The sequence below is a fragment of the Balaenoptera acutorostrata genome, chromosome 12, assembly GCF_949987535.1.
Source record: "Balaenoptera acutorostrata chromosome 12, mBalAcu1.1, whole genome shotgun sequence".
NCBI classification, from domain to species: domain Eukaryota; kingdom Metazoa; phylum Chordata; class Mammalia; order Artiodactyla; family Balaenopteridae; genus Balaenoptera; species Balaenoptera acutorostrata.
In genome coordinates, this window is record NC_080075.1 from 39,441,927 (window position 1) to 39,468,702 (window position 26,776).

The following is a 26,776-nucleotide window of genomic DNA, read 5'->3' on the forward strand; positions in this document are numbered from 1 at the left end:
TGTCCCCATATCTAATCCTTTACAGTTTTTTGTTTAAATGACAACTTTACATGAATACATTTCCTCCAAATGAAGATCATTGGCCCCTTTGCCAAACTGCCATAGCATTTTATCTAGACCCCTGCCTTCCCTTTTAAGGCATTTGTCACTCTTTCCCTTATAAAATATTTATGTATATATTTTATCACATCCCTTGGGCTAAAGATCCTTGAGATTAGGACCTCTGGAATAATTTAGCTTTGTTTCCACCTTAGTGCCTAGCATAAGAGTAAAATCATAGATAGTCAACATTTATTGAGTTAATCAATACTTTCAGTTATACTAGAGGAACTAGAAAATATACTCATGTCCCTAGTTAGATTTCCCTATCACATTCATACTAATTTTTGGATATGGGTCATATGAATGAGTGAATATAATAAAATATAACATAGAAATTAATTGATTAAACCACATTTCAGGCCTTATGCTATGTGCTGGAATAGAAAGATTAATAATCTATAAATCCAGTCTTATAGGAACATATGGTCTGGGGGAGGTATACATATTAAGTAAAAATATTTATGAAGTATGAGATAAATAAGTATACATGGTATACTTGTGTTTAGAGATGGGGTTAAATAAATTTTGTGAAGTATGAGATAAATAAAACTCTTAATGCCATTCTAAGAGAGTTTGGTCTGTCAGTCATGGGAATTCATTGAGAGATTTAAAAAGAGAAGTTAATTCAGTTATAATTGCATTTTAAAGATATATAGAGGATAGATTAGGGAAGGACATCAGTAAGTAGCCATTTACTATAATCCAGAGATAATGAGGAGCTGTAGAAATACTGTGGAGATAGAGTAGAGAGGAGATTCAAGTGATAATAAGGAAATATTAAGGGTAGTACTTGGTGCCCAGATGGATGTGGTATACAAGGGAAAGGAGCAGTCTCTTCATAAAATTGAATTGTTTTGGTTTTAAAATTCAGTGTATGTCTAATCTAAAAAAGTTTGAAAGAATTTTCAGCAAGAGAAAATAGAAATATAAGTATAGAGATATTGATATTTGACATTTTTAAAAAACCACTATCAGTGGGAAATAATACAGAAATTTTAGGGTAAGTATGATATCTCCCTTTCATATGTGCCCAGTGGGACTGCATTCGTGAGTTTGACCAAGTAGTAATGTAATGACCATCTCTATTGGTAAAGGCAAAAAAACATTTTTCAAAAAAAAAAAAACAAAAAAAAAAACATTTTTCTATCTTTTATGAGCATTTTTAGCTGGATGAAACATTATTTATATATTTTTCTTCTACAGATTTTTGTATAAATAACTCAACTTGTTATCACTTGCTTTTTCTGTATATGCCTGAGATTCAAGTTAATTATTGTTTAATGGTCTTATGATGTTAGAAGGGATAATGGATGTAAAGAAAATGTTTATCTAATTGAGGGAAATGCATTTTTTTAATAGATTTTTATGAAACCAGATTTTGCCTTGGACGATTCCTTAACTTTTAATTCAGTTTTACCATGGTCTCATTTTAATACTGCTGGTGGAAAAGGAAATCGTGATGCAGCTTCCTCAAAGTTGCTACAAGAAAAGGTAGTTTCTTTTTTACTTTTCCCATGTAGAAAACTATTTTAATTAAGTGGTACTGTTGGTGTGAGTTCAGAGTTAGTTATTTAGTAGGCACTAATTCCTTTAATTTCATCTTTATTGTTACTGATAATTAGAACACTTCAGATCTTAACTGATAAAGTAATAGCACTTTGTTTCAATGCAATACAAGTTGTGCTGTTGAAAAAGGAAAAGGTTATTGTTTGAGTGCTTCTTATCTGAAACAGCAGTTGATAGCAATCTCAATTGAAAGGATGTATTAGATAACACAATTAATTGTTTTACATTTATTCCAAACAGTATATTGGCTAATTTTATATTCTTTATGATTTAAAGCACAGAAAATTAACTTTTCCTGAGGTACTATTTTTCTTCGTTTATACATAGTAATGATGATTATTTTGAAGCAAAAATATCATAGTTAAAAAATGCAGTGTACCTTTAGCTTTGCAAAGCGTAGCCTTTTGCGTGTTATTAGTCAGCAGTTTTTCAAAATTTTACAGTGTTCTATATTTCAGAAGTCAATATCTTGAAAGTCATTTAAAATGTAAAACTTTAAACATAACTCACAGATCAAGAATCTTTTAAAACTGGAACAGGAAGTAAAGACCTTTGATCTCTGTTCTTTCTTAGCACTCAGTTTAGAGCTTTTCTAAAACTGACTGTGGTTCCTAAACTGAGATGAAAGCATTTCATTTTAGTCTGGTGACAGCTCTTGGCAGTCTGAAAGCTTGCCTCAGGTAGAGTATTCAATAAGTTGGGTCCAGTCCTTCTCAGCAACTGAAGAAGGGCTACTTAGGGCGGAGAGGAGACGAAATGTCGGGAAAGAATTGTGAGTATTCCATTTCTCACAGTTGAAAATGAAAATGAATTCACTTTTATTTTTTTTGGCAACATTTTCATCTATAAAGGTTTTCCTTGAGTAAGAATAAATTCACAAATCTTATGAAAACAATGGATATATAGACATAGGCTCACTCCCAGACTACTTTTTCACATTCCAAGTATATCCCCTGGTAGAATAATACCTTAAAAGAGAAAAACAACAAAAGCCAATAAAAATTTCATCAATCTATACAGATACTTTTAGGAATACTTTAAAAATTGTTCCCTTTATAGAATTTTAATAGGAAATGAATTATGAAAATATTATGCCTTTGAAAAGAATAGATCAAGGAGTATTGATAAATTGCCGAAATCTTTGAAATTCAAATGAAACAATTTTCTCATGCTAAATGTTTAAAGTGACTAAAGTAATGGAAATTTTTTTTTTTTTGGTAAGTTGCAGAATCAGCTTTATTACATTTACATTTTGTCTCCTCATTCTGCGCTGTTCTTAGAAAAGGAATGGAAGACAGGATTCAAACTCACTGTATGATTGACAGCACCCGTTTTATCTTACTAGCTTTAAAGAGGGGATGCTACAACCAGGATTAGAGAAATTTTTGTCCTATTGTAGTACTGCTATCCAAAGTGCTGGTCTGTGATGAGATAACGAGTTTGCTCTAGAACGTAAATCATTGCACTGCTTCCTTCATTAAGAAAGTCTTTCTATGAAAAAGCAATACCATGGGCTTAGTGAGGTAGTTGATTTAATTTCCAGCAGAGTTCCTCATTTCATCATGGACCTGTTAAACAGTTCACAAACTGGCAGCAGCATATAAACTGCATTCTGAATACCGCTGTCCTACAGGAGTTACTTTTTCTCCATTTTCTGAAGATTGAGTCTACTTTAGCTTGTGATGTACCTAAGTACCTTCACCCCCATATTGCTTTTTAGGTAAATAAATGAACAGCTGTTGAAGGTAAAAAGAACAACAGCAAAAGAGTATAAGTGCAACAGATTTAAACTACAGAAGAATGTCTTGTTTGTAATCTATTATATATTATAATAGATTATTGAAGGAGCCGTATTGAAGATATGCATGATCCTGCATGGTTTTAATGAGACAGGCTTGGTGACCAAATAATCCTCTAATTTTATGAGTCCTAAATGTTGAAAGCCCATTAACCCTTTAACACTACAAATTCTCCTGAGATGTTCAGAGATAATTCTTAAAGTTTGAGCTATAGGTTGAAGAATCTAGAAGTAAAAAAGTGGGGGAGAAATGGAAAAATAATATAGCCAAAAAAGGCATATGCAGTTATGAAGGAAGAAAAGACAACTCAAGTTTTAGAAGTCCATATTTGAAATTAGAAAGCATTCTTAATACATGTTACTCCAGGAATTAATTTTGGTAGTATTACAAATAAGATATATATGAACTAATTGTTTCAGTCAACTGTTTAAGAGGAAACCACATTGGAAATAAACTGAGTTTTACAAATTGATAAAAGAATAATTATTGAAATGTGAAATTAACAGCCTAAAAAAAAAGATCCAGGTGAATTCTAGTACTCTGTAATTTGTGGCTGGATCACCAATCTGTCTTTCATGAATTCTCTAACGTTTTGAGGCAGCATGGTACAGTAGAAAGAACTTCAGTTTTTGAGTTAGACAAACCTGGGTTCAAATTTCAGTTTTTCTACTTACTAATCATATGACTTTATTCAAGTTATTTAATGTTTCTGAGCCTCATTGTCCTCATCTGTAAAATAAAATAATAATAATACCTGTATTCCAAGATTGTTAAAATTAAAAGATGGTGTATATAAAATACCAGGGCCTGGTGCATAGAAAGTCAGTAAATGGTAACTATAATCATCTTTCAGTCAGATAAATGATACATGATATTGGTGATGGCAATGATGTGTGGAGGTTAAGGAAATCAATCATTCTCTCTCAGATCTTGGAACTTCTAAAACTAGATTATAATCTGAGATGACTATGGGCTACTTTTACTTTCTAGAAAGTAGTTGGTGTTTGGAGGACAGTAATGGCAGGAGCAGAGGAAGAAGGTAAATCACCTTCTATGCTTTTGTCTTACATTTATTAACTTTGGGCTCTACCTTTCATCTCCCTTCTATTTTGTATGCCTAGTATCAAGCATCACATTATCAAACAGTTCATACAATGGGATTTAAAATACATGTAGAAATATTGTATCATTTTCAGAAAGTATTTGGATAGTTAAGGTATACTTATAATATGCTGTGATTTTTTTTTTCTTTTCCTTTCCTCTTAAGCTGAGCCATTATCTGGATATTGTGGAAGTAAACATTGCTCACCAGATCTCTCTACGTTCAGAAGCATTTTTTCATGCAATGACCTCTCAACACGAATTGCAGGACTACCTCAAGAAAACTTCCCAGGCTGTAAAAATGCTTCGAGATAAAATTGCACAGATTGATAAAGTAATGTGTGAAGGATCACTACACATTTTAAGACTGGCACTTACCAGAAATAATTGTGTTAAAGTATACAATAAACTGAAATTAATGGCCACTGTACACCAGACTCAGCCTACAGTACAGGTGTTGTTATCTACTTCTGAATTTGTCGGAGCATTGGACTTAATAGCAACAACGCAAGAGGTTCTACAGCAGGAACTTCAGGGCATTCACAGCTTCCGGTATGTCCATTAAGTAAGCCATTAGAAATAATGTTAGAAATTTCTAAAGGATAAATTTAGTGTGTAATGTTAGCTGAAAATAAATGAATGTGTTTAGAGTTACAAGGGTATTTTTTTCTTCCAGATTGATCTGTTTAATAATGTTATCATTCTGATATTTTAGTCTTACTAAAACAAACAAAAATCATAAGGACCAATATTTACAGAGACATTTGGATAAAGAAGTAAAATTAAATTTTCTAGTAGATGAAATCAACGAAGGGCCAGTCATAGCTTTGAAAATTATATTTTGAAAATGTTGAAGTAGTTTTGTGTCAAGATAATAGATAAAGGTGGAAAAAGGAATACCAGTATAGCTGAAATTAAGTTCATTTTAAAAGCCACTGAATAAGTTTTAAATTAGGTAATTATTAAAATTCATTTCTCATTTGCAGTCTATCACATTGCAAAAAATTCCACACGATGATGGAAAAGACCCAATTTCTTCTAAGGTTTTATTTTGAAAATACCTTTAAGATTAGGGTTTTAGTTATTTTATGTGAGATCATGTCATATGTTTAATTTACAGATTACACCAATTGTAAGCCGTCAAAATTTCATTCAGTTAAGCAGGCTTTCAGTGTCCTTGTTGAAGTCCCTATCTGCTGGGAAACCTTATACTACTGAGTGACTACAAAGAAGTTTTATGGAAGACGTGCTCTGTAACTTAATATATTCTGGAAAGGTTATCTTCAATATAAGTTTATTTTAATTGAATTATAAGTTCTTATTGACTAAGGGTATGTAATTGGAATATTTATTTAGAAAACACTTTTTAAAAGTTGGCCCAATTTTAATTATGCAAATGAATGATTGATTCATTTATTCAAGAAATGGTTATTGATTACATGACAGACACCAGGCAGAATACTGGGAATATAGCCATGAACGAAGCAGAGATGCTTTCTGCTCTGTTTCTACAATTTATCTGGTAGGAGGGAGACAAATTACTGGGTAGTTATTATACAGTACAGTACAGTATGATGATGAATGTACAGATTGCTATGGAGCCTAACCTTACGGGAAGAACCTTATCCAGACTTGGATGTGTACAGAAAAAGTTTGGATCACAAACCTCTTTGAGAATGTATTGAAAGCTGTGGATGGACCTTCTTTCCATAAAAATATACCTGTACATAAAATTTTGCAATCAATTTTGGGTGGTTTGTAGTCCTTTGAAGCCTACTTTGGATTTCTCAGCATGGGAACCCAGGGTGACTAAATGATTTTTAGTTTCCCCTTTACCTCTGAAATTTTAAATATTTCTCTTTTTTGAATGTGTGTATGGCATATATATATATATATATTTTTTCCACACACACACACACTGTATTTTATTTTTACAAGAGATAGATAGACTGACACCAAGCATTGTACATGGATGACCACAACAAAAGCAACAATGATTGCAATTACCAAACATGAAACACACTTATACTATGTCATAATATTGACATTCAGTCCAGTAATCCTCCACTGTAACAGCTCCTTTACTTTGCAGTGAAAATTGATTTGTATATTCTTTTCCTCTGAGTCCTTGTGGGATTTTTTTTTTTTTTAATTCAGACAGAAAGTCACAAAAATTATACTCATCCTCATCAGTTCACTCAGTCCCATGTAATTAATTTCTTTTTTTTCATCTTGATCTTTTGTTAGCACTTTTATGAGTTCATCAGTTTTTCATTAGAGTTCTGAAAATGCTTATTCATTCAGTTCAGCAGTACAGTCAGTTACCAGAAACCTGTACTTGTCAGAGTCTTTTCCATGAATTTCTTGAAGATGAAACTCTTTTATAGGAACATATTTGCAAAATCATCAGAGTACACCCAGAACTGTCTGTAAATGACAAAAGACTTAAAAATGACCATGGTTAAAGATTTGATGAAAGTTCATAATAATGCAGTTGACAAGAAAATTAGTTATTTCTGAGATATACATTTTAAAGTAATAACTAGGATTATTACTTATAACATTATACCAGAACATATAAGATTTTTAGACGTTTCCTGTAATGTCTGAAACATTTATATTAACATATTTCCATACATATTTCCATACAAATACAAATATAAGATTTTTAGAAATTTCATGTAATGTCTGAAACATTTATATTAACATATTTCCATACATATTTCCATACAAATACAAATATAAGATTTTTAGAAATTTCATGTAATGTCTGAAACATTTATATTAACATATTTCCATACAAATAACCCAATGAAAGTTTAGTATTAGTTGTTTTGTTTATTTTTTTTATACTGCAGGTTCTTATTAGGCATCAGTTTTATACACATCAGTGTATACATGTCAATCCCAATCGCCCAATTCAGCACATCACCATCCCCACCTCATCGCAGTTTTCCCCCCTTGGTGTCCATATGTCCATTCTCTACATCTGTGTCTCAACTTCTGCCCTGCAAACTGGCTCATCTGTACCATTTTTCTACGTTCCACATACATGCATTAACATACGATATTTGTTTTTCTCTTTCTGACTTACTTCACTCTGTATGACAGTCTCTAGATCCATCCACGTCTCAACAAATGACTCAATTTCGTTCCTTTTTATGGCTGAATAATATTCCATCGTATATATGTACCACAACTTCTTTATCCATTCGTCTGTTGATGGGCATTTAGGTTGCTTCCATGACCTGGCTATTGTAAATAGTGCTGCAATGAACATTCGGGTGCACGTGTCTTTTTGAATTACGGTTTTCTCTGGGTATATGCCCAGTAGTGGGATTGCTGGGTCATATGGTAATTCTATTTTTAGTTTTTTAAGGAACCTCCATACTGTTCTCCATAGTGGCTGTATCAATTTACATTCCCACCAACAGTGCAAGAGGGTTCCCTTTTCTCCACACCCTCTCCAGCATTTGTTGTTTGTAGATTTTCTGATGATGCCCATTCTAACAGGAGTGAGGTGATACCTCATTGTAGTTTTGATTTGCATTTCTCTAATAATTAGTGATGTTGAGCATCTTTTCATGTGCTTCGTGGCCGTCTGTATGTCTTCTTTGGAGAAATGTCTATTTAGGTCTTCTGCCCATTTTTGGATTGGGGTGTTTGTTTCTTTGATATTGAGCTGAATGAGCTGTTTATATATTTTGGAGATTAATCCTTTGTCCGTTGATTCATTTGCAAATATTTTCTCCCATTCTGAGGGTTGTCTTTTCGTCTTGTTTATGGTTTCCTTTGCTGTGCAAAAGCTTTGAAGTTTCATTAGGTCCCACTTGTTTATTTTTGTTTTTATTTCCATTACTCTAGGAGGTGGATCGAAAAAGATCTTGCTGTGATTTATGTCAAAGAGTGTTCTTCCTATGTTTTCCTCTAAGAGTTTTATAGTGTCCAGTCTTATATTTAGGTCTCTAATCCATTTTGAGTTTATTTTTGTGTATGGTGTTAGGGAGTATTCTAATTTCATTCTTTTACATGTGGCTGTCCAGTTTTCCCAGCACCACTTATTGAAGAGACTGTCTTTTCTCCATTGTATATCTTTGCCTCCTTTGTCATAGATTAGTTGACCATAGGTGCGTGGGTTAATCTCTGGGCTTTCTATCTTGTTCCATTGATCTATGTTTCTGTTTTTGTGCCAGTACCATATTGTCTTGATTACTGTAGCTTTGTAGTATAGTCTGAAGTCAGGGAGTCTGATTCCTCCAGCTCCATTTTTTTGCCTCAAGACTGCTTTGGCTATTCGGGGTCTTTTGTGTCTCCATACAAATTTTAAGATGATTTGTTCTAGCTCCGTAAAAAATGCCATTGGTAATTTGATAGGGATTGCATTGAATCTGTAGATTGCTTTGGGTAGTATACTCATTTTCAAAATGTTGATTCTTCCAATCCAAGAACATGGTATATCTCTCCATCTGTTGGTATCATCTTTAATTTCTTTCATCAGTGTCTTATAGTTTTCTGCATACAGGTCTTTTGTCTCCCTAGGTAGGTTTATTCCTAGGTATTTTATTCTTTTTGTTGCAATGGTAAATGGGAGTGTTTCCATAATTTCTCTTTCAGATTTTTCATCATTAGTGTATAGGAATGCAAGAGATTTCTGTGCATTAATTTTGTAACCTGCAACTTTACCATATTCATTAATTAGCTCTAGCAGTTTTCTGGTGGCAGTTTTAGGATTCTCTATGTATAGTATCATGTCATCCGCAAACAGTGACAGTTTTACTTCTTCTTTTCCAATTTGTATTCCTTTTATTTCTTTTTCTTCTCTGATTGCCGTGGCTAGGACTTCCAGAACTATGTTGAATAATAGTGGTGAGAGTGGACATCCTTGTCTCGTTCCTGATCTTAGAGGAAATGCTTTCAGTTTTTCACCATTGAGAATGATGTTTGCTGTGGGTTTGTCATATATGGCCTTTATTATGTTGAGGTAGGTTCCCTCTATGCCCACTTTCTGGAGAGTTTTTATCATAAATGGGTGTTGAATTTTGTCAAAAGCTTTTTCTGCATCTATTGAGATGATCATATGGTTTTTATTCTTCAATTTGTCAATATGGTGTATCACATTGATTGATTTGCGTATATTGAAGAATCCTTGCATCCCTGGGATAAATCCCACTTGATCGTGGTGTATGATCCTTTTAATGTGTTGTTGGATTCTGTTTGCTAGTATTTTGTTGAGGATTTTTGCATCTATATTCATCAGTGATATTGGTCTGTAATTTTCTTTTTTTGTAGTGTCTTTGTCTGGTTTTGGTATCAGGGTGATGGTGGCCTCATAGAATGAGTTTGGGAGAGTTCCTTCCTCTGCAATTTTTTGGAAGAGTTTGAGAAGGATGGGTGTTAGCTCTTCTCTAAATGTTTGATAGAATTCACCTGTGAAGCCATCTGGTCCTGGACTTTTGTTTGTTGGAAGATTTTTAATCACAGTTTCAATTTCATTACTTGTGATTGGTCTGTTGATATTTTCTGTTTCTTCCTGATTCAGTCTTGGAAGGTTATACCTTTCTAAGAATTTGTCCATTTCTTCCAGGTTGTCCATTTTATTGGCATAAAGTTGCTTGTAGTAGTCTCTTAGGATGTTTTGTATTTCTGCGGTGTCTGTTGTAACTTCTCCTTTTTCATTTCTGATTTTATTGATTTGAGTCCTCTCCCTCTTTTTCTTGATGAGTCTGGCTAATGGCTTATCAATTTTGTTTATCTTCTCAAAGAACCAACTTTTAGTTTTATTGATCTTTGCTATTGTTTTCTTTGTTTCTATTTCATTTATTTCTGCTCTGATCTTTATGATTTCTTTCCTTCTGCTAACTTTGGGTTTTGTTTGTTCTTCTTTCTCTAGTTTCTTTAGGTGTAAAGTTAGATTGTTTACTTGAGATTTTTCTTGTTTCTTTAGGTAGGCTTGTATGGCTATAAACTTCCCTCTTAGAACCGCTTTTGCTGCATCCCATAGGTTTTGGGTCGTCGTGTTTTCATTGTCATTTGTCTCTAGGTATTTTTTTATTTCCTGTTTGATTTCTTCAGTGATCTCTTGGTTATTTAGTAACGTATTGTTTAGCCTCCATGTGTTTGTCTTTTTTACGTTTTTTTCCCTGTAATTCATTTCTAATCTCATAGCGTTGTGGTCAGAAAAGATGCTTGATATGATTTCAATTTTCTTAAATTTACTGAGGCTTGATTTGTGACCCAAGATGTGATCTATCCTGGAGAATGTTCCGTGTGCACTTGAGAAGAACGTGTAATCTGCCGTTTTTGGATGGAATGTCCTATATATATCAATTAAATCTATCTGGTCTATTGTGTCATTTAAAGCTTCTGTTTCCTTATTTATTTTCATTTTGGATGATCTGTCCATTGGTGTAAGTGAGGTGTTAAAGTCCCCCACTATTATTGTGTTACTGTCGATTTCCTCTTTTAGAGCTGTTAGCAGTTGCCTTATGTATTGAGGTGCTCCTATGTTGGGTGCATATATATTTATAATTGTTATATCTTCTTCTTGGATTGATCCCTGGATCATTATGTAGTGTCCTTCCTTGTCTCTTGTAACATTCTTTATTTTAAAGTCTATTTTATCTGATATGAGTATAGCTACTCCAGCTTTCTTTTGATTTCCATTTGCATGGAATATCTTTTTCCATCCCCTCACTTTCAGTCTGTATGTGTCCCTAGGTCTGAAGTGGGTCTCTTGTAGACAGCATATATATGGGTCTTGTTTTTGTATCCATTCAGCCAGTCTATGTCTTTTGGTTGGGGCATTTAATCCATTCACGTTTAAGGTAATTATCGATATGTATGTTCCTATGACCATTTTCTTAATTGTTTTGGGTTTGTTTTTGTAGGTCCTTTTCTTCTCTTGTGTTTCCCACTTAGAGAAGTTCCTTTAGCATTTGTTGTAGAGCTGGTTTGGTGGTGCTGAATTCTCTTAGCTTTTGCTTGTCTGTAAAGCTTTTGATTTCTCCATCAAATCTAAATGAGATCCTTGCTGGGTAGAGTAATCTTGGTTGTAGGTTCTTCCCTTTCATCACTTTAAGTATTTCATGCCACTCCCTTCTGGCTTGCAGAGTTTCTGCTGAGAAATCAGCTGTTAACCTTATGGGGGTTCCCTTGTATGTTATTTGTCGTTTTTCCCTTGCTGCTTTCAATAATTTTTCTTTGTCTTTAATTTTTGCCACTTTGATTACTATGTGTCTCGGCGTGTTTCTCCTTGGGTTTATTCTGTATGGGACTCTCTGCGCTTCCTGGACTTGGGTGGCTATTTCCTTTCCCATGTTAGGGAAGTTTTCGATTATAATCTCTTCAAATATTTTCTCTGGTCCTTTCTCTCTCTCTTCTCCTTCTGGGACCCCTATAATGCGAATGTTGTTGCGTTTAATGTTGTCCCAGAGGTCTCTTAGGCTGTCTTCATTTCTTTTTATTCTTTTTTCTTTAGTCTGTTCCGCAGCAGTGAATTCCACCATTCTGTCTTCCAGGTCACTTATCCGTTCTTCTGCCTCAGTTATTCTGCTATTGATTCCTTCTAGTGTAGTTTTCATTTCAGTTATTGTATTGGTCATCTCTGTTTGTTTGTTCTTTAATTCTTCTAGGTCTTTGTTAATCATTTCTTGCATCTTCTCAATCTTTGCCTCCATTCTTATTCCGAGGTCCTGGATCATCTTCACTATCATTATTCTGAATTCTTTTTCTGGAAGGTTGCCTATCTCCACTTCATTTAGTTGTTTTTCTGGGGTTTTTTCTTGTTCCTTCATCTGGTACATAGCCCTCTGCCTTTTCATCTTCTCTGTCTTTCTGTAACTGTGGTTTTTGGTCCACAGGCTGCAGGATTGTAGTTTTTCTTGCTTCTGTTGTCTGCCCTCTGGTGGTTGAGGCTATCTAAGAGGCTTGATGGGAGGCTCTGGTGGTGGGTAGAGATGACTGTTGCTGTGGCGGTCAGAGCTCAGTAAAACCTTAATCCACTTGACTGTTGATGGGTGGGGCTGGGTTCCCTCCCTGTTGCTGTGGCGATCAGAGCCCAGTAAAACCTTAATCCACTTGACTGTTGATGGGTGGGGCTGGGTTCCCTCCCTGTTGGTTGTTTTGCCTGAGGCAACCCAACACTGGAGCCTACCCGTGCTCTTTGGTGGGGTTAATGGCAGACTCTGGGAGGGCTCACGCCAAGGAGAACTTCCCAGGACCTCTGCTGCCAGTGTCCTTATCCCCACGGTGAAACAGAGCCACCACTCGCCTCTGCAGGAGACCCCCCAACACCAGCAGGTACGTCTGGTTCAGTCTCCCCCAGGGTCACTGCTCCTTCCCCTGGGTCCCGATGCACACATTACTTTGTGTGTGCCCTCCAAGAGTGGGGTCTCTGTTTCCCCCAGTCCTGTCACAGTCCTGCAATCAATTCCCACTAGACTTCAAAGTCTGCTTCTCTAGGAATTCCTCCTCCCTTTGCCGGACCCCCAGGTTGGGAAGCCTGAGGTGGGGCTCAGAACCTTCACTCCAGTGGGTGGACTTCTGTGGTATAAGTGTTCGCCAGTCTGTGAGTCACCCACCCAGCAGTTATGGGATTTGATTTTACTCTGATTGCGCCCCTCCTACCGTCTCACTGTGGCTTCTCCTCTGTCCTTGGACGTGGGGTGTCCTCCTTGGTGAAGTCCAGGGTCTTCCTGTCAATGATTGTCCAGCAGCCAGTTGTGATTCTGGTGCTCTCGCAAGAGGGAGTGAGAGCACGTCCTTCTACTCCGCCATCTTGGTTAATCTCCTGGCATATATTTTTAAAGTAATATTAATTTTGTCAGTATTTTAGCAAAATGGACTTCTGTAATGACAGAAGCTGTGTTTTTTCTTGTCACCACTATATAATACGAACTTGATGAATATTGAGAGCTGATTCTGCAAAGTAGAGTGCTTTATCCTCTGAATAGAGCAATAGAAACAAAGATTAAATGCTTGCCTGCTAAACACAAATTCTGAAACTGTTCTCATTTTTACTCCAAAAGTCATGCAGTTTATTTTATTTCATTTTCCTGACTCATAAGTTTATGCCCAATAATACTGATGAAAAGTTTAGTTCTCCAAAGCTATCTGGAAAATATTTAAGAACAGGGTTGGATATTTATTCCCAGTAGATTATGATTTATCAGAAGGCAGAATGAAAATTTTATAATCTTGTAATTATCTTGAGCTCAAGAAAGAGTTTACCTTTATTTTCATCCTTACTTTTTTTGTTTGTACCTTAACTCAAAAGACAAAATATTCTTCATAAAAAAGTGTATATGGTTTTTTAAAAGACTTTCAAATATTCTGATTATCCATGTTTTACTCAAATATCTACTATTATTTTTCTAGAACCTGCACATTTGTAAAGAATGTTTATTCTTCATATAAAATATAATATATATGAAAATATATTTGAACCTTGATACCTTGCAGGTTTCATATAGAAAAGATTCAGTTACCTTGAAATTCAGGGATATAATGTTGTTATTTGCTGTTTCTTACTGTAAAGGTTTATGTAGAAACTTCAGTTTTCACCACTGTTAATTTTTTTTCTTTATTACTTACTACCACCATTACTCTACTACTACCACCACTACAAAACCTAAGAACAGTTTTTGAATACTTTGGTATTCTGTACCAGTGCTAAGAATATTGCATATATTATTTGATCCCCCTCCCCACTCCAAAAAAAACCCTCTATGAGATAGATAGTTTTATCCCATTTTAATAGATAAGGAAACTGGAGCATTGAAAATCTTAGATAACTTGCTCCAAGTCATACAGGAAGTTATAAAACAGTAGAGTCAAGATTCAACCCAGATCTCATCGGACCCAAGAGTTATGTATACTTTTTAATATATTTGATTGAGGTTTTGTAGGACCTCAAATAGATCACTCTGAACGTCAGTGCTAATTTTCTAGTGCAATAGATGTTAAACTGTGGGCAACTGAGTTAGAGGTTTGCTGAGCTAGGAATCTACCATAGTAATAGATTTTAGATTAAAAATTAATGAAATTAGTTTTTCTAGTGGTACGCCGCCTTCTTCTTCTTTTTGAAAGAAAATGTGGAAAACATTCAGAATTAATTATAGGTTCCAGCTTATTATGATTTCATTGATCAGAGGCCACCTTGGGATTCCACTTAAGGGATTTTTATTATTGGAAGTATTAAAAGGTATTTAACATCTTCTTTGCTCCTATATAATCTCCCATAATTTAGATCTTGAAAACATTATGATATGAAAACATCCACATTGTGTGCTCTGAGGTGAAGCCAAAACAACAGATTTTCTGCTATTTAATGAAACTAGTATTACTGTAGGGTTTATTGATATGTAAGTTTCTGTGATAAAAGCAACACAAAGGTCATTGTAGTGAACCCACAGCTTAGTAGAAGATCTGAATTCATGTACAAATTGAGGCATATTAAAGTAGAAAGTATTAGAATTGCTCCAATTTGTTTAGCTGGATATATGAGCCTATGTACTTTTTCAGAAAGTGATTTTTAGTTATTTGTCTGTCATTTCAGCAGATTTCTTTCACCACTGTAAAGTATTATATGTGATTATTAGGATACATACTTTTAAAATGAACTGTTAGCAGATTTATCTATTAAATATTTTTGGTAAGGTTAATAATAATATACAGGCCAGTATAATTGCATCTATTGTTAAAGTAGTCAAAAATATTTTAAAAACAGAGCAAGGATGAATAGGTAAATCCTATAAAACACTAATTCTAGAAATTTTATTTAGGGATTTGCTTAGACAAATCTTTTTATATATGTTACCATATACCTGTGAGTACATAATAAATACTATTTGATGTTAGTATTGAGATTCATATCTGCTCTTCTTTATTATATTTGTCAGACTTTAAAATTACTTAAGATGCGTAAAAATGAAGCTACTCAAGTTATTTTTGACAATATCTGAGGTTAAATAGAACCTCACATTTAAGTTATTAGGCTGAAATGATAGAGTTTTATTACTTTGATGCCCAAACATCAGTAGATACAGTCCTATGGACTTCCTACCATAATTCTTTGTTGGGATTTGCTGAAGACTATTTGTACCTGAAGGTAACACAGACTTGGGTATTAACCTCTAGTCTGCATTTAAAAGGAATTTTTGATCTTTATAAAAATCAATTAACTGAGAACAAAGCAATGTTAAACTTATGTGTGGATTCATATCCTACCCTATTACTGCTTTTTAAAACTTACTGAAAACTGAAACATACAAAAAAAATAGAGGAAATATTATGAAGAGAGTTATATGAAGCTGGATAAATTGCATATCACCTGTGAGTTATCAACTCATAGCCAACTTGGTTTTCTCTATATGCCTCCCCCTACTCCTGGATTATTTTGAAACAAATCCAAAACATCATTTCATTTCATCCATAAGTATTTCATTATGTATCTCTGAAAGATAAGGATCTTTAAAAACATAACTCGAATATCATTCATAGTTTCAAATAGCTAGTCAGTGTTCAGATTTTCCTATTTCTCTCAAAATTCTTTTCACAGTGTATTTGTTGAAACAGGATCCAAATAATAACAACTGTATATTACAATTGGTTGATATATTTCAAATGTCTTTTGATATATAGTTCTCCATTCTTCTCATTTTCTCCCTTTCAAAATATTTATTGAAGAAATTGAGTTGTCTTTGTAGTGCTTCTCACAGTCTGGATTTTGCCATCTGCATCCCCATGTTTAGTGTATTTTCCTTTTGCTTGTATTTTCTATAAACTGGTAGTTAGATTTAAAGCCTTGATCAGATTTAAGTTTTTCTTTTTGGTAAGAGTACCTAATAGGTGTATTTCAGCCAAGAGGCATATATCTGATTGTCTCTCTTTTCATGAAATTAGCAGCCATTTGGTGATCATTGCCTAGATTTATCATCTCATTATGGGTTGAAAATCATGATATTCTAATTCTAAACTTCCTTATTCATTTATTAATGGAATATTTCTATAAAGCCATATTTCTCCATAACAATTATTTGATAATTTTGAAGGACAGTTCTTACAAGGATAGGCAAGATAAAGTCTAGGTTCTTTTCCTTTATTTAGCAGTTTTTAAAATAACGAATTGAAAAATATAGCATCTTCCAAATGTTTTTTATAAGCACATGGATTTATATATATTTGAAGTATTAAGTTTTTTTTTTAATCGATGTTCATATTGTCCTATCTTTTGTAGGAACCTCCTCAAGTCCTTTTGATTCTATGAGTAGTCATTAATGGTTTTCTTCATGTTATGACAGGATATTCATATTATACATTTTCTGCTCCATATTTGTAAACTGCCATTTCTCTAAGGAGCCCTAGTTTCTTTTAGTAGGAAATGGTATTTAGAAATTACAATCTAGGTATCAGAGGTGTTCCTTGCTACTGGATTGGTCATGATCTCTAGGCCTTTTTAGTGGGCAGAGCTAGAAAATAATTTTCCCTCTTTTTCTTAAGGTATATCCCTTGTGGTATGAATGGATAAATTACTGTGTTTTAAAGTCACTTGAAATAATTCCTCTTTGTGTAGATTTGCCTGTACTTTGATACATAGTTAAGTTCATTTGTTTCATTTGCTTTTGATATTCAAGGATTGCTGTTTTTAAATGTAATATTGTTTTACAACTATGTTAAGTAGTTACATTGTTCCAAAGTCAAATCTATAAAACAAAAGATATTCAGAGAAATTTAACTTCTATCTTGGTTCTCTTCCTCTGTACCTACTCCTATAAGTCATTTTAAAAAGTTTTAGTTTATGTTTATTTATCCATCTCTCTGTCTGTCCCTCATCTTAGATAAGCATTAGCATACTGTACATACTTTTCTCCACCTTGCGGTTTTTACCTTACAGTATATACCCTGTAGATCATGCTACAGTATGCATTCTCAATGGGGGATATCACCCAATGGGGGGAAAAGTTTGTTCTTGAAGGGTGAAAAAAATTCTTGGATTTTACAATGGTTTGTGGCCCTCCAAAGGCCACGGTACAGTATATCTGTGATATTAAAACTTCATGGGGAGTGATTAGGAATAAAAATGTCTGAAAAGACTTTGTAGGGGGGTAGTAGTTGAGAAACTGCTCTGTAGCAGTATATAGTATATTAATCGGTATTCCTCGATTCTTTTAAAAGTGTATAGGGTCTGTTATGATATATTTAACTAGTTTTCTATTGGTCAGCATTTGGGTTGTTTCCATTCCTTTGCAATTACCAACAGTGCTGCAATGAATGTATGTTCTTTTGTCATTTACCAGTGTATCTTTGAGATGCATTCTGAGAAGTGAGATTCCTAGGTCAAAGGCTAATTGCCTATGTAATTTCGCAAGACACTGCCAAATTCCTTTTATGACAGTGTTTTAGTTTGTAAGAGTGGATATGTTATAAATTAGTTTATTGTGAGATGTTGTCACCATTTATGAGAACCTTATTAGACTTCTAATTAGCTATGAGAAATATAATTTTCATATTGCAAAAAGCAAATTTATGTTATTTCACTTATCAGATTTTTTCTAAAAGTATCACTGCACTACTTACCATACTGTTGTTGTTCATAAGGAAGAACAACGAATCTGTCTAAAAGGTCACATGCTTTAATTTTTTTTAATGTGCTATATCTGGTCATAGTAAAGACAGTTGCTAACATTAAGGGCTTGTTTTTCAAGTAAATGTAGCATAAACTTTTAAAATGTTTTTATAATTAATTATAAATGTTTACACTTAAGATAAATTTCACTTAATTTTTGAAATGCCTTGGACCAACTAGATTACCTAGGTTTCTTCAACCCATTGTTTTTATGAAACTATTAGATTGTGTGGCAAAAATCCCTTTGGATATGACGGTATTCATCCTTAGTGCCCTTCAGAGCAGGGATTAACTACCTGGGACCATTCTTGTCACTTGCAGTACTTGCTTTTTCTAAGGAAAAGTTTCCAAATCTCTTTAGTAATACTTGCCCTCACCACCCCCACAACTCTGCCAAAGTTAGAGTCCTGCTCACTTTCACCCTAGCCAGGATCTGCAGGTGCTGAAGAGGTGGACTAAAAAGAAACATCATACTTCATGAGAAGAAGTTCCATGGATAGATTATAGCTCAGTGACTTTATAGCTACTTTATTTATTTATTTATTTATTTTTGGCTGTGTTGGGTCTTCGGTTCGTGCGAGGGCTTTCTCTGGTTACGGCAAGTGGGGGCCACTCTTCATCGCGGTGCGGGGACCGCTCTTCATCGCGGTGCGCGGGCCTTTCACTATCGCGGCCCCTCCCGTTGCGGGGCTCAGGCTCCAGACGCGCAGGCTCAGTAGTTGTGGCTCACGGGCCCAGCTGCTCCGCGGCATGTGGGATCTTCCCAGACCAGGGCTCGAACCCGTGTCCCCTGCATTAGCAGGCAGATTCTCAACCACTGCGCCACCAGGGAAGCCCCAGCTCAGTGACTTTAGATCTTCACTCGTGTGTTCTAATGACTTTAATGGCCTGAGGGATATTGCACAGTAACTCAAACTGATCCTGACAGAGGTTGAGCTGAGTCAGTCTCTGCTATAGTCCTTCAGGTATTTATAGGTACCCAGAACAGGGCCTGGTGCATACTAAGCGCTTGTATTTATTGCATACATGAATGGCTGGGGAGCTACTGACATTTATATTCAGTAAGTGGTTAATGAGGAAAGGACTCAGAATATCTGAATATTTTGTCTGTGAAAAGCAGACTAAAAAGCAGTCATGAAGTTTTCTAGAACCAAGTTTCCTATAGTATATTTAACTGTTTGGAGGTTAAAGATATACAGAGAAAAATAGAATTTGGGAGATGACGTGAAACTGTCGCAGTTATTTTTGTTAAGTTAAAAGATTCCATTTTACTAAAACATCACCTTGTTGCACAAGTACTGTCAGCTAGAAAAGTTTTGCTGATGGGTTCCCTTGATCGTGGAGTAAATCTGTTTTTGCTGATGGGTTTTTAATAAATGTAGGTAACATTTCCCTTTTCCTTTGTAGGCATTTGGGATCACAGCTTTGTGAATTAGAAAAACTGATAGATAAAATGATGATTGCAGAATTTTCTACTTATTCTCACAGTGACTTAAATAGACCATTGGAAGATGACTGTCAAATTTTAGAAGAGGTATGTCTTTTGAACTATAGAATGAAATTGATGTCATTGCTTAGTGTTATTTCCTAACAGCCTTAGTTTAGAACACATTCTCCTCAGGTTATAGTGAGCAAAATTATCTTCAGTATCAAGCCTGTGATACCTATGAAATCTTTCACTAACTGTGTGACTTTAGGAAGCACATAATTGTTTATTATCCTGTGAAATCAGAGAATAAATAATTTTATAGCTTAATTAGAAATGGGAGTTAAAATGAAGTCTTTATATGGCTTACTACCCAAGTTCCAAATATAGATATAGGATGTAGATATAGGATGAATTAACTTATATCCATGTATATGCATGTATTGGAGTGTGTCTTTTATAAAAAGTGATCTTTTTTTTTTTAATTCTAAATTTTTAAAGGAATTCCTTTATTTTTATTATTTATTTATTTATTTATTTATTTTTGGCTGTGTTGGGTCTTCGTTTCTGTGCAAGGGCTTTCTCTAGTTGCGGCAAGCGGGGGCCACTCTTCATCGCGGTGCGCGGGCCTCTCACTATCGCGGCCTCTCTTGTTGCGGAGCACAAGCTCCAGATGCACAGGCTCAGTAGTTGTGGCTCACGGGCCCAGTTGCTCCTTGGCATGTGGGATCTTCCCAGACCAGGGCTCAAACCCGTGTCCCCTGCATTAGCAGGCAGATTCTCAACCACTGCACCACCAGGGAAGCCCAAAAGTGATCATTATTATATGGTAACTTATCAGTCAGTCACATTTACTGAGCACCTATTATGAACATGTTTTATGCATATGCATATACAAATATATCATATTTGGTAACTTATCTAGTAACTTCTCAATGCTGATTATTGCCAAGAACTTGTAAAGAATCCAAAAAGCCCTGATAGCAGCCTAAGTAGTTAAAGAGATTTTTGTAAATGTTAGCAGTTAATGCTCCACAAATAATCCAGGTCATCATTCCAGTCTTCTAGACCACTAATTAGAAAGCACCAGGCTCATAGAGTATTTATTGGTCATCAGGGTTTGAGAAGAATACTTTCTAGCTACTTACTGAAACTAGACCAAAATATACTCATATTGTTTTGTCCCCAAACCAGCTTCATTTGATCCACTATAGTAGGTTAGGATTTACCTGTTTTAGAATAATGACTCCAGAAATCTGATGGCAAGATTGCTATGGAAAGGGGTTTTTAAGGCTTTTAGAAAATACCATAAGGAGGATAGAGATTTGAGGGTCAAACAATAAAACCCTTGGCGTTGATTATTTCTACCTCTTAAGTGAGATTATTTTGTATTTGAATTTTGGCATTGTATACCCTTCTTTTATTTTCACAGGAAAGATTAGTATCTCTTGTATTTGGACTTTTAAAACAAAGAAAACTTAACTTTTTAGAAATATATAGTGAAGAAATGATTATTACAGCAAAGAATATCATTAAACAGGTAATTATACTTTTTTATTTGATACATTTTGGTCTAGAATCTTTCGTGAAGTTTATTTTTACATGATCCTGTAATAATACATGCAGTATCATAGTAATATTTTCTCATTTATTAAAAAATTTTAAATATAGAAAAATAGAAGAAAGAAAAACATAGCCCTACCAGTCAAAAAGATTATCACTTTAAGAATATTTCTAAGCATAAGTTGTTACTGGTGTTTTTCACTGGTGCTCTCATACTGTATATATAATTTTGAATTGTATATATATTTCCATTTGAATCATAACATAAGCATTTGCTCATAAGCCTTCAGAAATATCACTTTTAATGGTTGTATAAAATTCCATCAACATTATGTTAGTTAAACCTGTTTAACCTTTCCTCTGTGTTAAATATTTAGGTCATTTTCATTTTGGTACTATAAAGAGCACTGTGACAAACATCTTTGGGATACTTTGGTATAAAGTCTTGTTTGTTTGGTTTCTCATATTTAAGACTATTTTTCTTATAACTGTTTCCTGAAGTGGAACTATTGGTCAGAGAGTGAAAAGTATTTTTAAATTGTTTGATACATAGAGCTGAATTGCTTTTTTTCTAAAAAGATTCTACCAATAGTATATACTTTCACCAGCGTTTCTTCTTACTCTGATCTCTAAGAAATTATAATTGTAAACTAAAATCTATTTTTTTTTTAGTCTTCCCTGATTTTTTTCCCAAGCTAATTGGTATTTATTACAACACAATTGGCATAAAGTGATAAAGTGGAATTGTCAGACATTTTACATCTGCATTACTTTTAGAAATTAAAAGAAAAAGCTTACCACCTACAATGCTATCAAAGTTTCAGTATTTGTCATCTACTCATTAGAAAGTAGATATACATTTTAAGGTTATTTCAGTTTTAAAGATGTGAAATTCAAGTTGCTGCTATATTTCATGAGATACAATTTTTTTCCATAAGCAGTTTTTTTTTTTTTTACATCTTTATTGGAGGACAATTGCTTTACAATGTTGTGTTAGTTTCCGCTGTACAACAAAGTGAATCAGCTATATGTATACACTTCCCTGATTTTTGTTTTGACTTTTTCTATTCAGATAAATCTCATTCTCTGAACTTTAGTTTTTCTGTATATGAAAAAGAACAATTTTGAATGAATTTCTTAGGCTTAATTGATCATCATCATTAGGTTGAATGTACATTTCATAGTTTTTAATGTTTAAATAAAACAAGCAAGAAAAAGGTTACAATCACCCCATCTTTTACCTCTTTCAAACACTGACTAAAACACCATATTTTAAAATTATCACTACCACTTCCAAAAATTGTTGATAACTAGCACTAAATATACATGTATATTATAGCTTAGCTATTCTACTTCTAGGTAGTTTACCCAACAGAAATTCATACCTAGGCTCACCAAAGACAGCACAAGCATTCCATGGCAGCATATTTGTAATAAAAAACCGGAAAAACTCAAATTTTATCATCAGTAAAAAAGATAAATAGAATTATAGCATATTTACATCATTGAATACTATACAGCAATGAGAATGAATAAACTACATGGAACAACATGGATATTCACATACATAAGGTCGAGCCAAAGAAACCAGACACGGAAGAGTACACACTGTATGATTCCACTTACGTAAAATTCAAACACAGGCAAAATTAATCTGTGGTGTTAGAAATCAGGATAGTAATGTCTTTTGGGAGGAAGTAGTGACCAGGAGGGGAGCAGGAGGGGCTTACTGGTAATATTCAATTTCATAATCTGAGTTCTGGTTAAATAGGTGCACTCCATTTGTAAAAAAAATATTGCGCTATAAACATAATTTGTACAGTTTTCTGTATGTATATTATACTTTTAAACAGTTTTTAAAAACTGCTGTGTTTTAATTCCTAGACTTCTAAAGTCTGAGCATTTATTTTTTAAAACCTTAAACTGTTGCACGTGTTGCAAGGAAGTGTGACCTCCAAAATGAATTTCTTTTGGAATTTTAGTATGGGGCTTATACCATGTCCTAAGTATTATAGTTCTATGGGGGTTTTGCGTGTGTGTGTGTGTGTGTGTTTGTGTGTGTTGTGTGTGTATTTGTGTGTGAACAGTTTTAAATAGTAGGAAATTGTGATTAATACAGTTCAAGCATACCCTGGAATAATTATTTAATAGGGTAAAAGTAATGCTGCAGTTTTTTAAACACCTTGAGGTGTAAGAGACAGGAGAAGTTTGGTCAAATAGTCATTGAGACCCTTGTTAATATACAAATGAACATGTAGTACTTACAGTTCTAAAGACGTTAATCAAATTTTTTTTCTTAAATTTTGCAGTGTGTGATTAATAAAGTTTCACAAATAGAAGACATAGACACAGATGTTGTTTTGAAGTAAGTATAAATATTAAGTTGGGGTTACCAGTCAGGGAAAAGATAACGCATTAGAAAAATCTAAGGAGGATTTAGTTCAGGAATTATTTGCTAAGGTGTGGGCAGAGTGTAGGAAAATCACAAGTGATAGTGCAGTACCTTTAAGGGACAAAGAAAGAGAGCAGTTAATGGAATTCAGAAGGAGAAGAAGATGTAAGTAGCTGAAAAAAAAAAGTCTTGTAGTAGTTTGAAGTGATCTTCAGTGGAGGGAGGCAGTCATCCTGAGGTAACCCCTCAGGGATGGAGACGGACTATTAATACCTTTCCTCCTTTCAGTCTTTTGTAAGGGCTCCTCACTGGCCAAGCCCAGCAGGTCAGCCCCCCAGGGCAGAGAGAGGGTGGAGAGGATACAATGTCATATGGAGGGTGGAAATTGAAGAGGAATAGCAGTGTTAAATTTAAATTATTTAGCTATATAATTAAAACCCAGTTAGCTTTGAGAAGTTTGAGTACATGATTTTGAATTGTCCATGTCTGTAATTTTTTGTTTTCCCCTTGAAATAACTATTCTTATTTTAAGGAGAATAGTGATAAATATTTTATGACTATGAATTTCTTGTTCATATAGGTATCTAAACTTTATTAACTGGTCTAAGATATGAATAGTAATATGGACAACTGTAAAACTTCTCTGGGCCAAACTCATAGAATGAGGATTGTGGAGTTTTAATTTCCACACTATTACCTAGTGAAAGCTCAGTTTCAGAATTAGTTGAAGCAATCCTAATAATGCAGGGATCACTAGTAGTTGGAAAAATTAAGTTACTGGACCTTTGCTAAAAGCCCTATATACATGGAGAGTCAGTTATTTTTAATATTTTTCTTCCCTGGGGAATTTTCTCAACTTAGAGAACATCCTATATCGCAAGTGTATAGGAGTATCTTTTGAGAATAAAGTCCTAGGTGTAGCAGCGTTAATTAAAAATTTGGAGTAATAAGTCATTGTAGTACTCTAAAATATCTTTATGGAATTCTGTTTTAATCTTAAAGTTGATTGATGTCAGTTATAAAAATATTGGCTGTACTATTATGTATTGTAATATTTAGTATATATATAATATATATGTAGCTAATATAATATTGGCTAATACTTACATAGCACTGTGCATTGTTCTGAGTACTTCGTATTAACTCAGTTTATATTCACAGCTACCATATAAGGTAGGTTCTACCCATTTAAAATGAGAAAATTAGATCATGGAGGAGTTAAGTCATTTGTCCAGAGTCACACAACTAGTAAGTGGCAGGGCTGGAACTTGAACCAAGGCATTGTGGCTTAAGAGCCCATGCTCTTAGCCACCATGCCACATGATCCTTCATATATGGAAGAGTACTTTTTAGTTTGAAGTTAGAACAGTAGGTTATTAAGTTTATTAGGGGAGATGTTATGTTTCTATTTTTATTTTTATTTTTTTTAACATTTTTATTGGAGTATAATTGCTTTATAATGGTGTGTTAGTTTCTGCTTTATAACAAAGTGAATCAGTTATACATATACATATATCCCCGTATCTCTTCCCTCTTGCGTCTCCCTCCCTCCCACCCTCCCTCTCCCACCCTTCCTCTCCCACCCTTCTAGCTGGTCACAAAGCACCGAGCTGATCTCCCTGTGCTATGCAACTGCTTCCCACTAGCTATCTATTTTACATTTGGTAGTGTATATATGTCCATATATACACTACTACTATCTCACTTTGTCCCAGCTTACCCTTCCCCCTCCCCGTGTCCTCAAGTCCATTCTCTAGTAGGTCTGCGTCTTTATTCCTGTCTTGCCCCTTGGTTCCTCATGACCATTTTTTTTTTTTTTTTAGATTCCATATATATGTGTTAGCATACGGTATTTGTTTTTCTCTTTCTGACTTCACTCTGTATGACAGACTCTAGGTCCATTCACCTCACTACAAATAACTCAATTTCATTTCTTTTTATGGCTAAGTAATATTCCATTGTATATATGTGCCACATCTTCTTTATCCATTCATCTGTCGATGGACACTTAGATTGCCTCCATGTCCTGGCTATTGTAAATAGAGCTGCAAGGAACATTGTGGTACATGACTCTTTTTGAATTATGGTTTTCTCTGGGAATATGCCCAGTAGTGGGATTGCTGGGTCATATGGTAGTTCTATTTTTAGATTTTTAAGGAACCTCCATACTGTTCTCCATAGTGGCTGTATCAATTTACATTCCCACCAACAGTGTATGAGGGTTCCCTTTTCTCCACACCCTGTCCAGCATTTATTGTTTGTAGATTTTTTCCTTCTTTTTTTTTTTTTTAATCAGTCATCAAATTTTATACACATCACTGTATACACATCAATCCCAATCGCCCAATTCAGCACACCACCATCCCCACCCCACCGCAGTTTCCCCCCTCGGTGTCCATACGTTTGTTTGTAGATTTTTTGATGATGGCCATTCTGACCAGTGTGAGATGGTATCACATTGTAGTTTTGATTTGCATTTCTCTAATGATTAATGAGGTTGAGCATTGTTTCATGTGTTTGTTGGCAATCTGTATATCTTCTTTGGAGAAATGTCTCTTTAGGTCTTCTGCCCATTTTTGGATTGGGCTGTTTGTTTTTTTGATATTGAGCTGCATGAGCTGCTTGTAAATTTTGGAGATTAATCCTTTGTCAGTTGCTTCATTTGCCGATACTTTCTCCCATTCTGAGGGTTGTCTTTTCGTCTTGTTTGTGGTTTCCTTTGCTGTGCAAAAGCTTTTAAGTTTCATTAGGTCCCATTTGTTTATTTTTGTTTTTATTTCCATTTCTCTAGGAAGTGGGTCAAAAAGGATCTTGCTGTGATTTATGTCATAGAGTGTTCTTCCTATGTTTTCCTCTAAGAGTTTGATAGTGTCTGGCCTTACATTTAGGTCTTTAATCCATTTTGAGTTTATTTTTGTGTATGGTGTTAGGGAGTGTTCTAATTTCATTCTTTTACATGTAGCTGCCAGTTTTCCCAGCACCACTTATTGAAGAGGCTCGTTTATTAAGGGAGATGTTATGTTTCTATTTTTATTCCAGAATATATCTTTTCCATGTTTAACCAAAATTAGTTTATTTTTCTATGCTTTTTCATCAAATGGTCACGAAGCATGTTCACATGGAATTACTACATGATAAGATTCATAAGTCAGTGTACTTGACTAGTCTTAGAGATGTTTAAACAAGGAGAAGTTGCTTAGTAA

General features: G+C 34.4%; 1 protein-coding gene across 8 annotated transcripts in view; it reads left to right on the forward strand.

Moving 5' to 3' along the window:
• Positions 1-26,776, forward strand: part of VPS54 (VPS54 subunit of GARP complex) — a 150,463-nt gene that overhangs the window by 85,120 nt on the left and 38,567 nt on the right. For all 8 annotated transcript variants that reach the window (XR_009009908.1, XM_007189731.3, XM_028168407.2 and 5 more), the window contains 5 exons: positions 1,462-1,593; positions 4,735-5,120; positions 19,600-19,726; positions 21,051-21,158; positions 23,491-23,546. Coding sequence is in view for 7 of the 8 variants with exons in the window: in XM_007189731.3 (XP_007189793.1) it covers positions 1,462-1,593; positions 4,735-5,120; positions 19,600-19,726; positions 21,051-21,158; positions 23,491-23,546 (809 nt within the window). In the remaining variant the exon portion in view is untranslated. The remainder of the gene's footprint in view (positions 1-1,461; positions 1,594-4,734; positions 5,121-19,599; positions 19,727-21,050; positions 21,159-23,490; positions 23,547-26,776) is intronic.